Raw genomic sequence first — 18448 nt, 5'->3', positions numbered from 1 at the left:
CTTTGTATTGGGGGCATAGATGTTCAGGATAGACACTTCATCTTGGTGGGTTTCACCTGTGATGAGTATGTAATGTCCTCCTTCATCTCTTTTGATTGATTTTATTTTAAAGTCTCGTTTGTTAGATATTAGGATTGCTACCCCTGCTTGTTTCTTGGGTCCATTTGATTGAAAAATTTTTTCCCAACCTTTAACTCTCAGGTAATGTCCAGACTACTATACCCAGCAAAGCTCTCAATCACTATAGACGGAGAAAACAAGATATTCCATGACAAAACTAGATTCAAGCAATATGTGTCCACTACCCCAGCCCTACAGAAAATTTTGGAAGGAAAACTCCAACCCAAGGAAGCTAACTACAACCAGAAAAACATAAGCATTAGAGAATCCCTCTCTACCAACAGCCAAAAGAACAAAGGGGTGAAATTCCACACATAATTCCACCACCAACAACCATCGCAAATCGAAGAAGGATGAGCAATCAATGGTCATTAATATCCCTCAATATTAATGGCCTTAACTCACCCATAAAAAGACACAGACTAGCAGAATGGATTCGAAGACAGAACCCTTCCTTCTGCTGCATACATGAAGTAGCTTATTTCATTGCCTGCTTAAGTAGCTATTTCCGAATTGACAATGGGACAGTGTTAACTGCAACAACTTTCTTGCTGTACTCTCCAGCCCCTTTCTCTATTCCTTTGCCAGTCAACGTTACAAGAGGTTTTGCATAATGGTGTGGAGTCTGAGGCTTAGTGTCATATTAAAAAAATAGAACATAAGCTATAAAAGCATCAATAAGTTGATTATGCTTTGCCAAATATAATTTGCCATTTCAGATTTCCACCAGCCTCAACTCAAATACTGCTGTTAGGAATTGTCTTTTCACCACACTGAAACATCTACTAGGTAAAACAATGATCAACAACAAAAATCACATAGAGCCAGAAGATATGTTGTAGAGGTACAACTACTTGTCTGGCACGTGTAGGCCTTGGACTTCATCCTTAGCACCACAGCAAAAGAAATGGGGCAAAAGAAGTCACCTAAATGATTGACACTATACACTATTCTCAAACTCTTAGCTGTGAGCTCCTTTGAAGGATTACATAAAGCAATTCTGTGTATTTAATACCCTGCAAGATCTTGAAAGAGGAATTAAAATTTTCTTTTCCTGACTACCCAGTTATCATATCATTTTAAAAATATGAAGCACACTCATAATTTGAACTCCTAGCATCTTTTGGTTGCTCCAGAATTAATTTTCTTACTTCACATAACTTTCCTATAAAGTAAGAGATCTATATGCTGGTAATTTGTATGCACATTTTATATTGCATTTAAAAAAATGTAGGGATTCCAGAGTGACAAATTCCTTGTTTGATTTGGTAATTGACATACCCTATCTTGAAACTTCTGCTCATTGAAACCAAACTTATTGTTATAAACTAAGGTTGTTTTTTCCTTTTGCCTCCACCCTGTTTTGTTATAGGAATTTGCTATTTTGCAGATTATAAAAATATCATAAGATTGTTAGATACATCCATGCTTAGAAACCACATATTAGGAAGTCTACTTGAAAACAATTCTGTAGGATAAATAGCATTTAAGGCAAGGAAGCTTTTATGTTTAGTGTGATCCATCGTTTACACGATGAAGTTGTGTTGTGGGGACTATATTGCATCACTGAGATTCTAGGCCCATATACAGCTCACACAAAAAGGCTTTGTTTTAACCCTCTACAGTGATGCATTAGGTATTCCTGGAATGTTTTAGGGCACTGGTGGCTTGTGCCTCAGAAACAGAAAAAAGGTCTGTGTTAGTTACAGTTTCTTATGTTGTAGTGATCTTCAAGGAAGTGATCTTGGCTTCTCAGAATATGTCACTTATGACATTGTTAGGCTTGTCATCACTTCATAGCCAGGCTTCCCTCATGCTTACCCACTTGAACACTAGCTGTATTTTATTTATTTACTTACTTAATTTTTCCCAGAAGAATGCTGTACTGAGGGCTTAAGCATTTGAGCAGTAGCATAAATCCTCTCTGCCTGGAAATTAAGTTAACAATGACATTCTCCATTTATCTTTTAGAGTATCCGGGCATCTGGCCTTATCCTGCTGGAAACAATACTCTTTGGATCTCTGCTCCTATATTTTCCGGTAAGTGATGTCCTGCTTTATTTTGATTTTTCATATTGTATATATACTGCATATTACCAAGGAGTTAATATATATTTACATATGACTCCTACAATTGGAGTTACCTTGGATATTTATGTGTCATTTCTAAGTCTTGTGGGGTTATTTTTTGTAAATTAGTTGTAGTTTTCTTCCTAGCTTTGTGAAAAGGGTCAAATATTTAGGTAAGGTAGCAAATGAAGGTCATATTTAGTGCATATGTTTAACATATGCAAAAGTACTACTTTCATTCCTCCTTCTCCCTTATATAAATCAGAACTGCGAACCAACAAAGTAATGTTAGGAAATTTCCTATTGCAAAAATACAAAGAAAAATAACTTTAATGAAATGTATGTGTGATACTGCTTTTACATAATTGTAGCAGATTCATTTTACTGTAGTAGGAGTCTGTAATGATAAACACAAATTATTAATTCAATTCAACTGTTGGTGTTGTTAAGTTATCATGTGCTAAGCATGGAGGACATTTCTGGGAATACTCTTGATTTCCTCTCTAAAGAAACTCATGATTTTCAGGAAGCAATGAGTCACTACAGACCCCTGTGATTCAATATGACAAAGATACAGAGTACTGACAGCAGCAAGCCATGGGGACACTTAGGAAATACAGTCAAATCTAGGGAATGCAGTATCAATAGAGCTTCTGAGATCTGAAAGCTGAGATGGTGTCAGGGGAAAAGGCAGGGTTCTTTTCTTCTTGTTTCTCTTGCTGTTTCTACCTAGATCTCTCTCTCTCTCTCTCTCTCTCTCTCTCTCTCTCTCTCTCTCTCTCTCTCTCTCTCTCTCTCTCTCTGTCTCTGTCTCTGTCTGTTTCTCTAGTAACCAAGTACCTCAGGATTCCATCCTTAGAGTTTTTCCTAGTAGATACCACTGACTATCTAATCTAGCAACAGAGTTTGAAATGTTACTGCTTATATGCTAATAGCCACTGCATTTGTATCTCCAGACATGACCTTTTTCCTTATTTCCAAACACATATTCAATAGGTTACTTTCACTTCCATTGGGGTCACAAGACAACTCCATAGCTAAGGTTCTGATGCTTCCTAACACTCAGTCTCTTCAATTTCTACCCAAGGCTACTTGATCCTTCTCTTTACTAGGGTCAAAACACTGCGAGTGACTCTTGACACCTCTTCTTCTCTCATACCAGTCAGCCAAGCTTTCAAAATGCCTCAGGAATGCAGCTAGGCTTCACCATGCTGACTGCTACCACCCTGGGCTTAACTGAGAGCTATCACTGCTGGATTATTGTGAGAGTCTGTCAGAGGCCTCTCTTAGCTTCTGCCCCTTACAATCTATGTGCAGAACATTAACCACTTTTAACACTTAAGTTAGACTAGCCACATTACTCTTCTCAAACCTTGCAAAATGTTCCCCAATGAAGGAAAAATATTTACAATATATTAGAAAGCCACATGTAACATGGGTTATGTACTCTCCATTGCTGTTTTATTTTAATTTTAAATAGCTTGCTTCACATGTCAATCCCAGTTCCCTCTCCCTCCCCTCCTCCTGCACTCCCCCACCATCCCCCCCCAGCCTCCCACCCTATCGCCACTTCCTTCCACATAGGGGATATCTAGAGTCTGTCATTTCACTCAGGGCAGGGTCCAGGCACTCCCCTAAGAGTCCAGGCTGAGAAAGCATCCCTCTTTGTGTTATGGACACATGAAGTCCGTTTGTATGCCAGGGATAAACACTGATCCACTGCCCAGGGTCCCATAGGTTGCCCAGGCCTCCTCACTGACTCTCACACTCAGGGGATCTGGATCAGACCCATGCTGGCCTCCCAGCTGTTGGTCTGGGGTCCAAGAGCTCTCCCCTGTTCATATCAGCTGTCTCTGCTGGTTCTGCCAGCCCATTCTTTGCCAATTTGCTCATCGCTCCTCTCTGTCACTGGGTTCCATGGGTTCAGTTTGGTGTTTAACTGTGAGTGTTTGCCTCTGCTTCCATAGGTCACTGGATGAAGGCTCCAGGATAGTTATAAACATCAAGTTCATTATCAGGAATGGGCATTCAAGGTGGTCTCTCTACTATTGCTTAGCTTGCCAATTGGTGTCATCCCTTTAGATCACTAGAGGTCACACTGGTGCCAGATTTGTCTTCTAACCTATGATTCTCTCTTCCCTCTATTCTACCCCCCACTCAACCTTCCTGTTCCCCCATGACCTACTATCTCTTCCTCTTCACCCCCTCTCTTCTTCCCAGCTCCCACTAACCCCACCCCTCACCATGTTCTCCATTACTTTTTTATTCCTCTCTTCTCAATCAGTTTAGAACAAGTGTTCTTGATCTATTTAGGTCTTGAATCACATTTTCTGTTTCCTTCAAAATCCAAATGTATCCAGATATAATCAGTGCTGTGATCAAATGTGTTCCCCAGACTCATGTGTTAGAAGCAAACCCTAATGCAACTGTGTTGGGAGGTAGAGCTTTCTCAAAGGGCTGTGCTCTCATACATGAACTGAAGAGCTAAATGGAGGAAATTCTCTTCCTTTTGTTTTTCTGTCTTCTACTGTTGTGATAAAAAATGATCAAAAGCAATTTAGGGAGGAAAGGTCTTAATTCATTTATACTTCTACACCACAGTTCATCATGGAAGGAACTCAGCCAAAACCTAGAGGCAGGGACTGATGCAAAAGACATGAAAAAATGTTGTTTACTGGCTTGTTGCTAATGGTTTCTCAGTCTGCTTCCTTATACTGTCCAGGACCATCTGTCCAGGGGTAGCACAACCCACAATGAGCTGGACACTCTCACAAAAATCAGCAATCAAGAAAATTCCTGTCAGGCTTTCCTACAAGTCAGTCCGTGAGGGGATTTTTTAAATTGAGGTTCCTTCTCAAATGACTCTAGCTTGTGTCAAGTTGACATGGCACTAGCTAGTACATTTGCCATATTTTATCTATAAATCATCCAGTCTCAGGTACTTTAACATAGTATCTCAAAGGAACTGAGATCAGATTTTATTTCCCCATAGAAAGCATCTACATTAACATTTCTAATTTACATAGTAGTATGTATTGCAACTAATAAAGAAACAGCATAGAGTTTACAGGCTGGATATTTCTCATTCCTTGTATTATGCCTCTGTATTTGGTATTTCATGCACCCTAATATTTAATTTTACTATAGAACTACCAGGCAGGTATTTGAACAGAATCACAGAATGACCTAATAAGGCAGTGAAAGATTCGAAATGACCTGAATAATCTGAACAATTACCTTAAAAATGTGAATATGTTTTGCATTCTGTTTCCTTGTTTTTTACATTAACCTCTGTTGTGTTTAAACCCATTATTTACCCAGTTATTAATAGGCCTTTAAAAATATCAGTTCTAATCTGTTGTCCTACTGGTGTCCCATCAGTCTTCACAGAAGAAAAGTTAAGGCTCTTGTCCTTGCTTATGATGTGGTCTTTACCTGCCTCTTCTGTCTCACCATGCACTATTTCTTCCTCCCTTTCTAATCTCCAGCTATATGACCTTCTTTCTGTTCTCAAATAAATACAAACCCTCTCCTCTACTTCCAGTTTCTGTTCTGTTGCAATGAGTAGATCACATGTCTGAGAATCATTTGATGGCCTAATGCCCATGGTGGCATTAGGTACAGAGAGACACTTGATAGTTAAAAATATAAAGACAGCACTTTTCCATAATCTTCCATAAGAAGGAAAGTTGATCATGCAAACTCTCCACCAGAGTCAGCAGTGTGGCTCACTCTGCTGGCTTCATCCTTAGCTGCCTCTTTCACTTTTTTAAATCTAGTTTATTTTAGAAGCACTTTTACTTGCTTCCCTCACTCTCCCATCCTCCCATGCTCCCCACCGATCCCCCACCCCACCCCACCCACTCCCCAGGGATAGTGAGGCCCTCCATGGGGACCATCAAGGTCCATCATATCATTTGGGGAAGGGCCTAGGCCCTCCTTCTCTTATCTGGGCTGCAATAGTATCCCTCCATATGGAATGGGCTCCCAAAGTCCATTTGTACTTTAGGGATACGTACTGGGTCCACTGTTAGAGGTCCTATAGATTTCCCTGGCCTCCTAGCTGCACCTACATTCAGAGGGCTTGGTTCAGTTCAGTGCTGGTTCCCTGGCTTTATGACTAGGGTCTCTGTGGTCGTTCACTAGGTCAATTGTTTCTGCGGGCTTCTCCAACACAGTCTAGGCTCCTTTGCTCATCTCTCCTCCCTCTCTGCAACTGGATTCTGGGAGTATGGCTCAGTGTTTAGCTGTGTGTGCCTGTTTCTGCTTTGATCAGTTACTAGATGAAGGCTCTAGGAATGGCAACCAAGGTAGTCATCAATCTTGTTATAGGGGAAAGGCATCAAAGGCAGCCTCTCCACCACTGCCTAGATTCTCAGTTGGGGTCATCCCTGTGGATTCCCTAACATTTCCCCTGTATCAGATCTCTCCAAATCTGTACTGGCTCCCTCTATCAAGGCATCTCCTTTCTTGCACTCCTCTATTAATCCCCTCTCAGTTCTCCTGTTCCCCTTCCTCCTCCCTTTATCCCCCCTCTCCCCTTCCCGTCCTCTCTCCCCCTCATGCTCCCAATTTTCTCTGGGGTTCTTGTTCCCCTCCCCTTCTTTGGGGGGGATCATGTGTTCTTCTCTTGGGGTCATCCTTGTTTCCTAGTTTCTCTGGTGGTATCGACTGTAGACTGGTAGTTCTTTTCTCTATGTCTAATATCCATATATGAATGATTACATACCATTTTTGTCCTTCTGTGATTGGGTTACCTCATTCAGCATGGTTTCTTCCAGTTCCCTCCATTTGCCTGCGAATTTCAAGATATCATTGTTTTTTCCCAATGAGTAATATTCCACTGTGTAAGTGTACCACATCCATTCATTCTTTAGTTGAGGGGTATCTAAGTTGCTTCCAGGTTCTGGCCATTACAAACAACGCTGCTATCAACATGGTTTAACAGATGTCCTTGTTGTATGACTGTACATTCTTTGGGTATATGCCCAAGAGAGGAATTGTTGGATCTTGAGGTAGACTGATTCCCATTTTCTTGAGAAACTGCCATACTGATTTCCAAAGTGGTTGTACAAGTCTGCACTCTCACCAGCTATGGAGGAGTGTTCCTCTTTCTCCACATACTCTCCAGCATAGACTGTTATTCGTGTTTTTTGATTTTAGTCATTTGGGCTGGTATAAGATGGTACCTCAGAGCTGTTTTGAGTTGCATTTCCCTGATGGCTAAGGACATTGAGCACTTTCTCTTAAGTGTCTTTCAGTCATTTTAGATTCCTCTATTGAGAATTCTCTAGTTTAGCACCCCACTTTTCAATTGGATTGTTTGGTGTTTTTTGGTGGCTAGCTTCTTGAGTTCCTTGTATATTTTGGAAATCAGGCATCTGTCAGATCTGGGGTTGGTGAAGACCTTTTCCCATTCTGTGGGCTGTCGTTTTGTCTTACTGACTGTGTCTTTCACCTTTTATAACCTAATTCATTTTTGTAACTCCTTGAGATCCAAGTTTATGCCCTGTATCTCAATCCTTAAGTTAGTGTCTATTCTAGTTTTATCCCTATTGCTGTGATAAAACATTGACCAAAACTATGTTGAGGAAGAAATTATTTGTTTGGCTTACAAGTTACAGTCTGTCATTAAGGGAAGAAAGGCAGGAACTCCAGGCAGGAACTAAGGAAGAGGGCATGCAGGAACGCTGCTTCCTGGCATGCTTCTTCTGGCCTATGTTGTTACTTTTCTTCTACAGCTCAGGCTCACCTGCCTAGGAATGGTACCACCCATAGTGGGTCGGGCCCTCTTACATCAATTAGTAATCAAGAAAATGCCCCTACAGACATGCCTTCATGATGCTCTGAGGAGGGCATTTTCAACCAAGGTTTGCTCTTTTCAGGTGTATCAAGTTGGTAACTGAAGCTAACTATGACGGTGTTCATATTCTGAAGACAGAAGGGATCAAATTATTTAAGATGGATAAAACTAATAAATCTAGCATAAGATTCTGGAGACAATGGAGATTAAATGCATAATTGATAGAGTCTAGAAAAGAGAATCATTTTACTTTACACAATAGATCAGGAAGAACTATTTTGGTGACTGAAAGTGAAGTCCTTTGTGGAAGCAGATGCATGCCTGGATGTGCATGTAGGAAACAGTCTTGATAAGAGTGATCTAGTCACTCGTGCAGGGGGACCTGGGTTTCTTAGAATTATTTGCAGATAAGGAATTTAGGATTTTTAGATAAAGTTTTGCTTGTTTTGAATTCAATGTTAAAATAATCAGCTAAACCAAGTAGAAAGTTCATTATCTGAAAGGGGACTAGAAGTGTTACAGATATTAGAATATAGTCATAGAATATACCAACTGAGCACCCCTAATCTGAAAATAAAAATCCTACAAGGCTTTAAATTAAGAAACCAGGTTTGGATTGGGGATTTTCAGCTTGTATAGTCAAAAGGTCTAGTTGATATAAATGTGACCAGAACCTCTCCTGCTTTTAAATGTCTTGCCTGCTTCCTGAGCTCCTACTGTGGACTATACTAGAACTGCATGAGAAATTTGCTAGGAATTATAGCTTTTTAAATTACACTTGAATAAGATAGATTGTTTCTAGGGCTGGGTTCTTCCATAGAAGGCAACTGGGCTGTTCCCTGCTTTTCTGTGTTATGCAATGAACTTTATTTTCTCTTTGTGCTGCATATTGTTGTCCAGATTTGCAAGAATTAAGGTTATTTTTGCCATTTCTAAGCAATCTTGGACTACAGACGATTTCATAACAATGCTTACATTGGAAAGTCCAAATTAGGCATTCTCATCTTTGTGTAGACGAGGACAAACTGAAACCTGACTAAAGTTAGCATTGTTATACTTGGTAACTCGAGCTGCAGCTTTTGACGCCTTTTCTTACAGATTTTCAAAAGAATCTTACGGTTTGGGACCCATGCATTGCGGACAAATGATTTATCACCCATGATCACCCAAATACTTTTTGTATAACTATAAAAGAAATGAAACAAACTTTCAGAAAAGAAAAGAGTAAAAACAACAAAAGTGTATGCTTTTTGTTAAATTGCACCAAAGGGCACTTTCAATTTATAAAACTTTCTGTTGATGATGTAAGTCTAGAAGTTTGTTTTGCTTTGACATATGCATCAATTTCAGTTGATTGTAGCTTCGTATCCTTTGGGTTCCTTAACTGTTTTGTAACGTACCCATCAATAAAGAGCACCATACATGTATCAATATAATGCATATTTTAAGCTCCCCAATCCTATAGAAAAGAATGGTAAAACACTTGACCTTGAAGAGAGATCAAATACAATTTAGCATTTACCTAACCTCCTTATTTGTAAATGAAAGAGACGAGGCTGAGAACTGTTCCTATGTCTACAACTTTTCCCAGCTACTTAATGACAAAGCAAAGAGGAGAAGTCATCTCTCAACTCTGTACCTCTCTCTCCACTATGGTGATAGCAAGATATTGAAACAACATCTGTAGTGAGTCAGAGATACACATGCATCACCCTTGGTCAGTTAATAAACCTTCCTTACTTCATGTGGTGGAAATGGAAGATACAAAGAATAAAATGGGACATTGAATTTTATAGTTAAAATTTGGTTTGAGACCAAATATAAAATACCATATAAGTATGAATGGACCATTGCCTCATCCTGTACAACTTCAGGAACAGATGTGAGTTGGGTGGGGAGGGAATGAGGAAAATATAGACACAGACATGCACAGGAAGTGACATGTACAGAAGCAGTGTTTGGGTGCACTGGGCTCTCTGCTGGAGAAACTGCAGCACCTCAGAAACTTAGTGTTTGTTACAGAGAGTTGAGCAGAGAGCTGGGGTTATAGTGCATGACTGAACTAGGAGACAGGGTTTATGGTATACAGCTGGATCAGTGAGACAGCTTTAGCTAATATCTGTAGGAGTACTTTCTTTAGGGGAACTGTCTTTAAGCCATTAACATCTTGGGAAAGAAAGTTCTGGTGGACATTTTCTGCACACACTTTTCTTTATACTTGGTCCCCCAAGGAGGAAGTCTTTGCCATATATCTGAGCTTGAGGTCACCAAGCATTTGACATTGCCATGCCTATGTCAAAAACACACAGCCACTCACTTGGGGCTTCCTTTGTACTGTATGAACCATATAGATGCACCACCTGGAGTTTCTGATTCTCAGTTGTTTTACTCAAAAAGTGACTATTTTCACTTCAGACTAACATCACTTAGGCTGGTTTGACTGGCACAGAACCTAAACCAGCTAGGAGGTCAATTTTGCTACAACCACCACAAATTTGGCTTGTTTTGGAACTCTGACAAAGCCATCCTGAGCATTGACAAGCCACAAGCAGAGGAAAGCAAGAGGACATTGCTCCCACCACTTTACAGGAAGGAAGATAAAGGAGACAAAAATCCATCCTTTTTATAAGATTTCATTATTTGTTCAGCAGACTGTTCCAGAATAATTTCATCCTTCTCTTTCCTTTGCCCTGGGACCAGTCTCTTCTGCAAGGGTCTATGGCTCTGGTTCCTTTTTGGGAAGAATGGTAGCAATCCAGTTCTGGAACATTCACTACCACTGTGATGAGCATATATAAGTTTATATATGGGCTAGCATTTTTTAACGTTGATTTTATTTATTCGTTAAGTGTTTCCTATGTGAATATGGTGCAGTTTGATCATCTACCCCCTCAATTGAGATACTTCCCTTTGGGCTAGTGCTTTTCAGCTGATCCAGAACCCATCTCATGTGAGGCCTTCAGACCCGTTTGATTTATATCTTTCAGGGTTGGTTTTAATGTCAACTTGCAACAAATTAGAATCACTTGAGTAGGGAGCCTCTCATGGAGAATTGCCCTGGCTGCTTTGATTGATGTGGGACCCACCCAGACTGTGGGAGGCACCTTCTGGTGGTGGCACAGATAAAAAGGTTATGTCATAAGGAAGAATGCAGAATGCTCTCCATTCACCCCTTCGTCTTCCATCCTGCCAAAAAATGGTTTGTCCTGCTGCTGATGCTGTTGCTGCGCTGATCGCAGAACATGTCAGTGTTCCTAAACCTGCATCATGGATGTGGGACCAGTGGCTCTCTAGGAAATCTGCCAGATTTCTGGTGCCATATTTGGGATCATGGAGATGTCCTGCCTTGTGGAATGAGTAGCTATAGTCACCCCTAGTGACAGACAGGTGTCATGGAATTCCTCCGACAGCTGAGACACACCCCCCCCCAAAGACTGAGAGACACTGGCTCTCAGTTTCTCAGTGTTATTTAGCTGTTGTTATTATTTTAGAGCTGACTTAATAAGTTCTTGTATCAATTTGTCCCATTTCATCTGTTCTTCTAAAGAACCCATATTATAATAATATATTATGTGGATTTATTACATTATATTTACTAAAGCAGATAAGAGAAAGCAATGGGGGTAATGGCAGGGGATAGTTATCAAATGGCAAAGTAGTTTGAAAGCATGGAGCTAGGAGTCTCTTCACTTCCCAGAGGGTAGACCGACTTGGAAGTATTAGTTGAGGTCTGGACCTCCTCCTTTGAGGTGGTTTGAAAAATCTCATGTGAGATGAAATGCCTAAGTGTCCAAAACTGTGGTATCATTTATCCACTTGGCTTGCACCCACATCCCTGTACAACACTTGGGCATTTCAGTGATGGGAGTAGTTACCACCATGCGAGGGCACAAAGCTACCAGGGTGTGTGTCCCACGATAACTGGCTAACATTTTGGGTCATGGATAGGTTAGAGATCACCCAGTCATAATCTTTTAATTGAAAGGTTTAATAGACTAAAAGAGCCATGGCCATCTGAAATTTGGAACCTTTAGTTTTTAGTGAAAAACAATAATGTGATCTTTGATAAGACAAACATGAATTTGACTATATTGCCTGTTATAAACAATGTTTTGGTTTTGTGAAATATAGAATTATCACAAGCTAAAACAAAGTGAGAAAATTAAAAGAGGGTTTTAATAACTCATTCTTATTGCCTCATATACAACACAGAAAATAAGTTCTTTCTAATAAAGAAGTTCAAAGGAAAGAGGAAAAACAGAGAAAAATTGTTCCAGAAAAGCAAGAGTAGAGTGAAAGAAAATGGCAATAAAATCAGAACATGTAGATAGTTATAGAATTGGGAGAACCAGCCGAATAAACCAAACCAGAGTACCACAGAGGCGATGTGGTAAGGACTGAGGGAACCATAACAGAAAACAGATGAGAACCGATAGATAAGCCAGGATGATCACAGACATAGAGGGAGAGTGAAATGTAGATACAAGAAATTGAAGTTTCTGCAGAAGAGAAAAAGTAGCACATAAAATTATTGATGTAATTTTAGCTATTTCAGGAATAAACAAAGCCTTTAATCTTATGAGTGCTAGAAGCAATGACAAATGGGCAGTATGCTGAGCCTCCTGATGGGGACCCTGAGGGAGATGGATCCAGAGGCAGAGGCTTCTGGACTTCTTGTTCTGCCCCATTAGGCTTTCCTGTTGCTGGTTTTCCTGGGTGTCTTAGAGTAGATAAATTGCACCCCATGCTGCCAGTCTGCAATTGAGATTGGACTTTGAAGTCTCATGTTATTCCTAGTATCTGTTCATCCCATATAGGATGAATCCCATAGATTCATCGATCTGCTGTGTGGCAAGCAGTTACTAGAAGTTGGCTATATAAGGCAGGCTTCTGGGTTGACAACACCAAGGAACACAGAAAGGCAGAAAGGCAGAGAACAGAAACCGTCAAAGTGAGCCTCCTGTCTGTATACAGTATACGAAAATAAAACTTGTTCAAACTTAGGGTATAGAGAGTTTGTAGAGGTGATTGGTTCATGAGACCAAGTTCTCATGAACTTCTTAGACTACTAAACTGTTTTCAAAGTGAGTAAAACCTTTGTACCCCCATCAGGAATATTCACTTCACCCCTACTCTCAGCAACCCTTCTCATTTTCCATTCTTATTGATAAAAGCCATTTCAGTAGATGTGAAGTTTGTTTTTCTAAAATTCCTTCAAAGCATATCCATATCCTTTCTTTTTTCCTTTCTTCTTCCCTTCCTTCCTCCCCCTTCCTTTTTTCCCTTCATCTTCCTCCCTCCCTTCTTTTCTTTTCATTTTTTTTGAAAAAGAGTTTCTCTGTGTAGCTCTGTCTGAATTGGAACTTGCTCTGTAGACCAGGCTGGTCTGAATTCACAGAGATTTGCCTGTCTCTGCCTTCCAAGTACTGGGGTTAAAGGTGTGTGCCACCACTGCCTGACTCCAGGGTCCCATTATCATCCTATTCTGAAGGACCATCAAGATGAATTCGATTATTGCAATAAGCTTCTGACTAGTTTCACTGTTCTACTCTTGGCTTCCTAGAATATCTTCTAAACACAGAAGCTGGAATCTGTTTAAGCAGAAGTCAGGTAGTATTACTGCTGCCCAAAGGCTATCACAGTCACCTCCCCACTTTCTTTCAGATTACCAGTGCTCTGTTCTTTTTTTAAAAAGTATTTTTATTTAAATTAGAAACAAACTTGCTTCACATGTCAATCCCAGCTCCCTCTCCCTCCCCTCCTCCTCCGCCCCCCCACCAGGCCCCCAACCTCCACCCAGTCCCCACTTCCTTCCCCAGAGAGGGTGAGGCCCTCCATGGGGGATCTCCAGAGTCTGTTATTTCATCCAGGGCAGGGCCTAGGCCCTCCCCCAAGAGTCCAGGCTGAAAGAGCATTCCTCATTGTGAGATGGGTACCCAAAGTGCATTTGTACGCCAGGGATAAATACTGATCTACTGTAACCCAAGGCCCCATAGATTGCCTAGGCCTCCTCACTGACACCCCCATTCAGGGGGTCTGGATCAGTCCCATGCTGGCCTCCAAGCCATCAGTCTGGGGTCCAAGAGCTCCCACTTGTTCAGGTCAGTGCTCTGTTCTTAAGCAGACCAGACAGTGACACCTGAACCCTTGCATTGGTGTCCTCTTAGCCTGGAACTTGTTTCTTCCAGCCACGTGACCTCATCTTTCCAGTCCATCATATCCCGTTTGAAACATCACACAAAGCCTCATGAAATCCAGCTTCTCTCCTTTCCTGCTTCTACACCAGTGTTCCTGTCATCTGCCTTCTTCTACAACACTGAACTCCTTGCTGTTCTTGCAGTAGTCCAAGCTTACTGTGATCTCAGTGTGGGCTGTCTCCTGGAGTGACCTCAGCCAACAGGTCTCCCAAGGAACTCCCTGAATTTTCAAAACGTTTCTTATTTAAAAAATTAAATAATTGACTGTTTCGGAACAAACAAGAAGAGATTAATTAAAAAACAATAGTAGGGAAAGGAGGCTAACCCACCACAACTTCAGAAGATCTGGAGTTTGATCCCAGACATAAGCAGCCCCAGTCTAAGGCAGATCTTACAGTCACAGCTTGGCATTCCACTGAGGATATCTTGAATGACCATGAGATTGCCTTCATGGGAACAAATCAGGGGATGCTTGCTCTGGCCATGGGAGAATTCATCAGTCAGAGGGTTTCAGTTGAAGAAACAGGGTCTGCAGTGCTGTTTCAGCTCTGATGCAACTTGGCAGTTTGCTTGTAGTAAGAGAAGAACAAATCTGTTTCCAATTGACATACTGCAGTCTGGGGTTAAGACTTGATGTGTGATACATTCAAGGGAGCATTTCTGTTTCCCCTCTCACTATGTCTCTGTCTCTGTCTCTATCTTTCTCTCCCTCCCTTCCCCCTCCCTCTCTCTTTCTTGCTTTCTCTCTCTTACAAAAGCACATCTTGATGTTTTCCTGTGATGACCAAAATCATATATGTCATTTTCCATTACTGAAGTCAATACATTATTTTAATTAATGTAAAGTTTAATTAAATTAGATTTTAGTTTTAGCTATCCTCTGTCAGTATCTGAATTTAGATAATTTTAACCATCTTAAGGAAATACTTTATGAGTGGCCAGATACATATACAATGGTGTTCAGGTTCATCTCTGTGGGCTTAACGCAGAAAGGGTGACACAAGCATCATGAACACTTGGAGATGTTTGGTGAATAATTTAGAAAATAACTGCTGACAAAAACAAATGAGCCCCATGAAATGGTTTCTTCTTCAATGTCATTGCAGTAAAAAAGAAGAGCAAAAACATTGTAGATATCTTATAAAAGGTTACAAGTGGTCTTTAATGGCAGAATTTTTTTTGGTTTTTTGAGACAGGGTTTCTCTGTGGCTTTGGAAGCTGTCCTAGATTCACTCTGTAGACCAGGCTGGCCTCGAACTCACAGAGATCCGCCTGCCTCTGCCTCTCGCCACCAACGCCTGGCCAGATTTTTTTTATAATTTATTCTTTTAAATTTCTTTTTATATTCCAACCACAGTTCTCCTTCCCATCCCTCCTCCTGCTCCCTCATCTCCCCCTCAGCCCACCCCCAGTTCACTCCTCATGTGTAAGGGCTTTCATGAATAGTCAACAAAGTCTGACACAATAGGATGGGGCAGGACCCGGTCTCTCTTCCATGCATGAAGGCTGAGCATGGCATCCCACCATAGGAAATGGGCTCCTATGTACCAGGTTTGTATCATGGTCCTTCTACCAGAGGCTCCTCTGATAGTCCAAGCTTCACAACTGTCTCCCACATATGGAGTGATTAGTTTGGTTCCCTGGAGTCTCTATCAATGTTGGTCTAGAGTTCATGTGTTTCCACAACCTTAGAGTTCATGGGTTTCCACAACCTTAGTTTAGCTGCCTCTGAGCTGAACCAAGGTCATGGAAACTCATTAATGGCAAGTTTCACAAGGTAAATTCTACCTAAAGTGTCAGGGACTACATGGGGTCTCTAAACTGTCACCAGTTAGTAAAGTAGATGTATTATTTAGAGAAAACTGGAAAGGAGAAAGCACAAAGGTATAACACTTCTGTGGAGTTGCATTGCAAAACCCAATATCAGAAGATGCAGAACCAGGCAAAGTGGCCTAGGGAGCATTTAGCACCTGCCATCTGCCCCCTGAGAGCCATGAGGATTCTTTCTGGGAGGAAGGGATACATCTAGAAGTATCTGTATTTATAATTGATTTCAGTTATATTTTTATCTAAAAACTTGAGTTGTAATGTGTTGAAAAGCTCTTTATCTTACAATTTCTGGGATAAGAGAAATAAGACTATGCTTCAGGGAAGAATAGTCATTACTGTCAGATATTTAGAGAAACATAAATAATCTAACAGAGAAGTTATTTGTGGTTATATGTGTGCAATATCTTGATTGACCCATCCTTGAGTAGTCCATATTCACATTTATTTTCAATGGTATTACTGGGCTTTGGGACTGCTATGGTCTGATTGTGTCTGTCTCTTCGACCTGTTAGTGTATACAAACTTTATAGAGGTGATTAGGTTATGAGACTGAGTTTTCATGCATGTGGTTGGTGCCCTTACAAAATCATCCCAGAAATGCACCATTATCCCTTTCCCATATCTACAATTAAGCAAGTCCATACTAGACACCAATTCTGCCAGTGAGAAAAAAAATTTTGTCTACTGAATTGTGATTCTTTAACTTAACAGCCATAAGCATTTGACATTTTTGTTACAGCAGATTAATGTAGCATGGCGACCATACAAATATGATCAATTCAAATGCAGACACATCTATGTACCATTATAGAACAAATACTTTTACTCTTTGGTCACATCTGTGTTTCTGTAGACAGTATCTGCCTCTCACCATGCTTTCCAAAATGTGGGAAAGTGTGCTGGTGGTGGTAGTGGTGGTGGTGGTATAGTCTTGTCCATCTCACATGTCCCACTATGACCAACAGGCAGCCCTCAACACGTGGACATGAAAAGATTGAATTGCTTTTATAGGTCTATCTCTAAACAGTTGCTTCTACCTGGGGAATCATAGTCAATATCAATACACAAGAAAGACTCCATTCTTTAACTCTCTATCTCTCCATCTACATATGTTATTATTTATACTCCTTTCCACATAGACCCATTTACAACTAATGCTATAATATAAATCCTATAATGTTTGTCTTAAGATGTATACTAGAAGTCACATAATACTGTAGACATGCTTGTCCAAGTGTGTAGAGTACATTTGTTTGTGTGCTGGGGTATGGGAAGGGAACCTTCTGAGGTGTGTATATGCATATGTTTATGTATTGGGGTGTGTATGGGGAGATGATTTCCTGAGGTATGTGTACGTTGGGGTGTGGGGAGATGACCTCCCCAGGTGTGTGTGTACGTTTGTATGTGTGTGTATTAAGCTGTAGAGAGATGACCTCCTGAGGTTTGTGTGTGTGTGTGTGTGTGTGTGTGTGTGTGTGTGTGTTGGGGTGTGTAAGGGGAGATGACATCCTGAGGTAGATGATGAGGAAAGAAGATAAGAACACAAGAACACACAAAATTCAGGAAAGTGGTTGCTGCTAAGAGGGAAGGGAAAAATATGACACCAAAAGGAGACAAAAGAAGAAATTTTACCTAATAGTAAACTGAGGGGTAGATAAGTGGAACATAAATTTATTGTATCACAATGAATATGTTTGCCTCCATCTCTCAATTGATTTAGCCTTTGAGATATGTTAGCGGCTTTAATGATGATGATGAAGCCTAGGTGAACAAAATCCAGAGAAAGGGGATGACATGACCTGGTGGGGAAGTCACCTAACTGACTGAAAGGGAGAGTGGTCAGTTGCTGATGTTACTGTCTCATCTCCCAAGATGCAGCAAGAGACCTGACACGGCATTGCAGTGTTAAGATGATAAAATGACCCTGGTGGGAGCAGAGGCAAATGACCTGTATGATTGACAAGAGTGACTGGAGGTTACCATGGGAAGACAGCAGGTAGAAACATCCCCTTCCAGGAATGTTGCAAAGAACTGGAGCACAAGAGGATAAGGAACAGTAATGCCAACTGGCATTTATTGGATATCTTCCTTGTTTTATCCCACATTCTATATCCAAATTGCTTTATATGTACTGCATTATTTCTTACTTAGCTGCAGTCCCTGGTGTGCAGCACAGAATATGGCATATATCAATAATTCAAGATAGGGGCCAGGGAGATGACTCAGTGATTAAGAGCACTGACTGCTCTTCCAGAGGACCCAGGTTCACTTCCCAGCATCCACATGGTGGCTCACAAACATTTGTAACTCCAGTTCCAGAGGATCTGGTGCCATCTTCTAGTTTCTGCAAGCACCAGGCACACAGGGTGCATGGACACACATGTAGGCAAATAATCCATACATATTAAATAAGGAAAGAAGGAAGGGA

General features: G+C 40.8%; 1 protein-coding gene across 1 annotated transcript in view; it reads left to right on the top strand.

The window, feature by feature from the left end:
• The window catches only part of Gpr158 (G protein-coupled receptor 158), a 345101-nt gene that overhangs the window by 219243 nt on the left and 107410 nt on the right, over window positions 1-18448 (top strand). Inside the window, exon 5 of the mRNA XM_005082690.4 lies at window positions 2092-2160. Coding sequence (XP_005082747.1) covers window positions 2092-2160 — 69 coding nt within the window. The remainder of the gene's footprint in view (window positions 1-2091; window positions 2161-18448) is intronic.

This window comes from Mesocricetus auratus, unplaced genomic scaffold (genome assembly GCF_017639785.1).
Source record: "Mesocricetus auratus isolate SY011 unplaced genomic scaffold, BCM_Maur_2.0 Super-Scaffold_100013, whole genome shotgun sequence".
Classification (NCBI taxonomy): domain Eukaryota; kingdom Metazoa; phylum Chordata; class Mammalia; order Rodentia; family Cricetidae; genus Mesocricetus; species Mesocricetus auratus.
The sequence above is the reverse complement of the archived record's forward strand: the minus strand, read 5'-3'. Positions and strand labels throughout refer to the sequence as shown.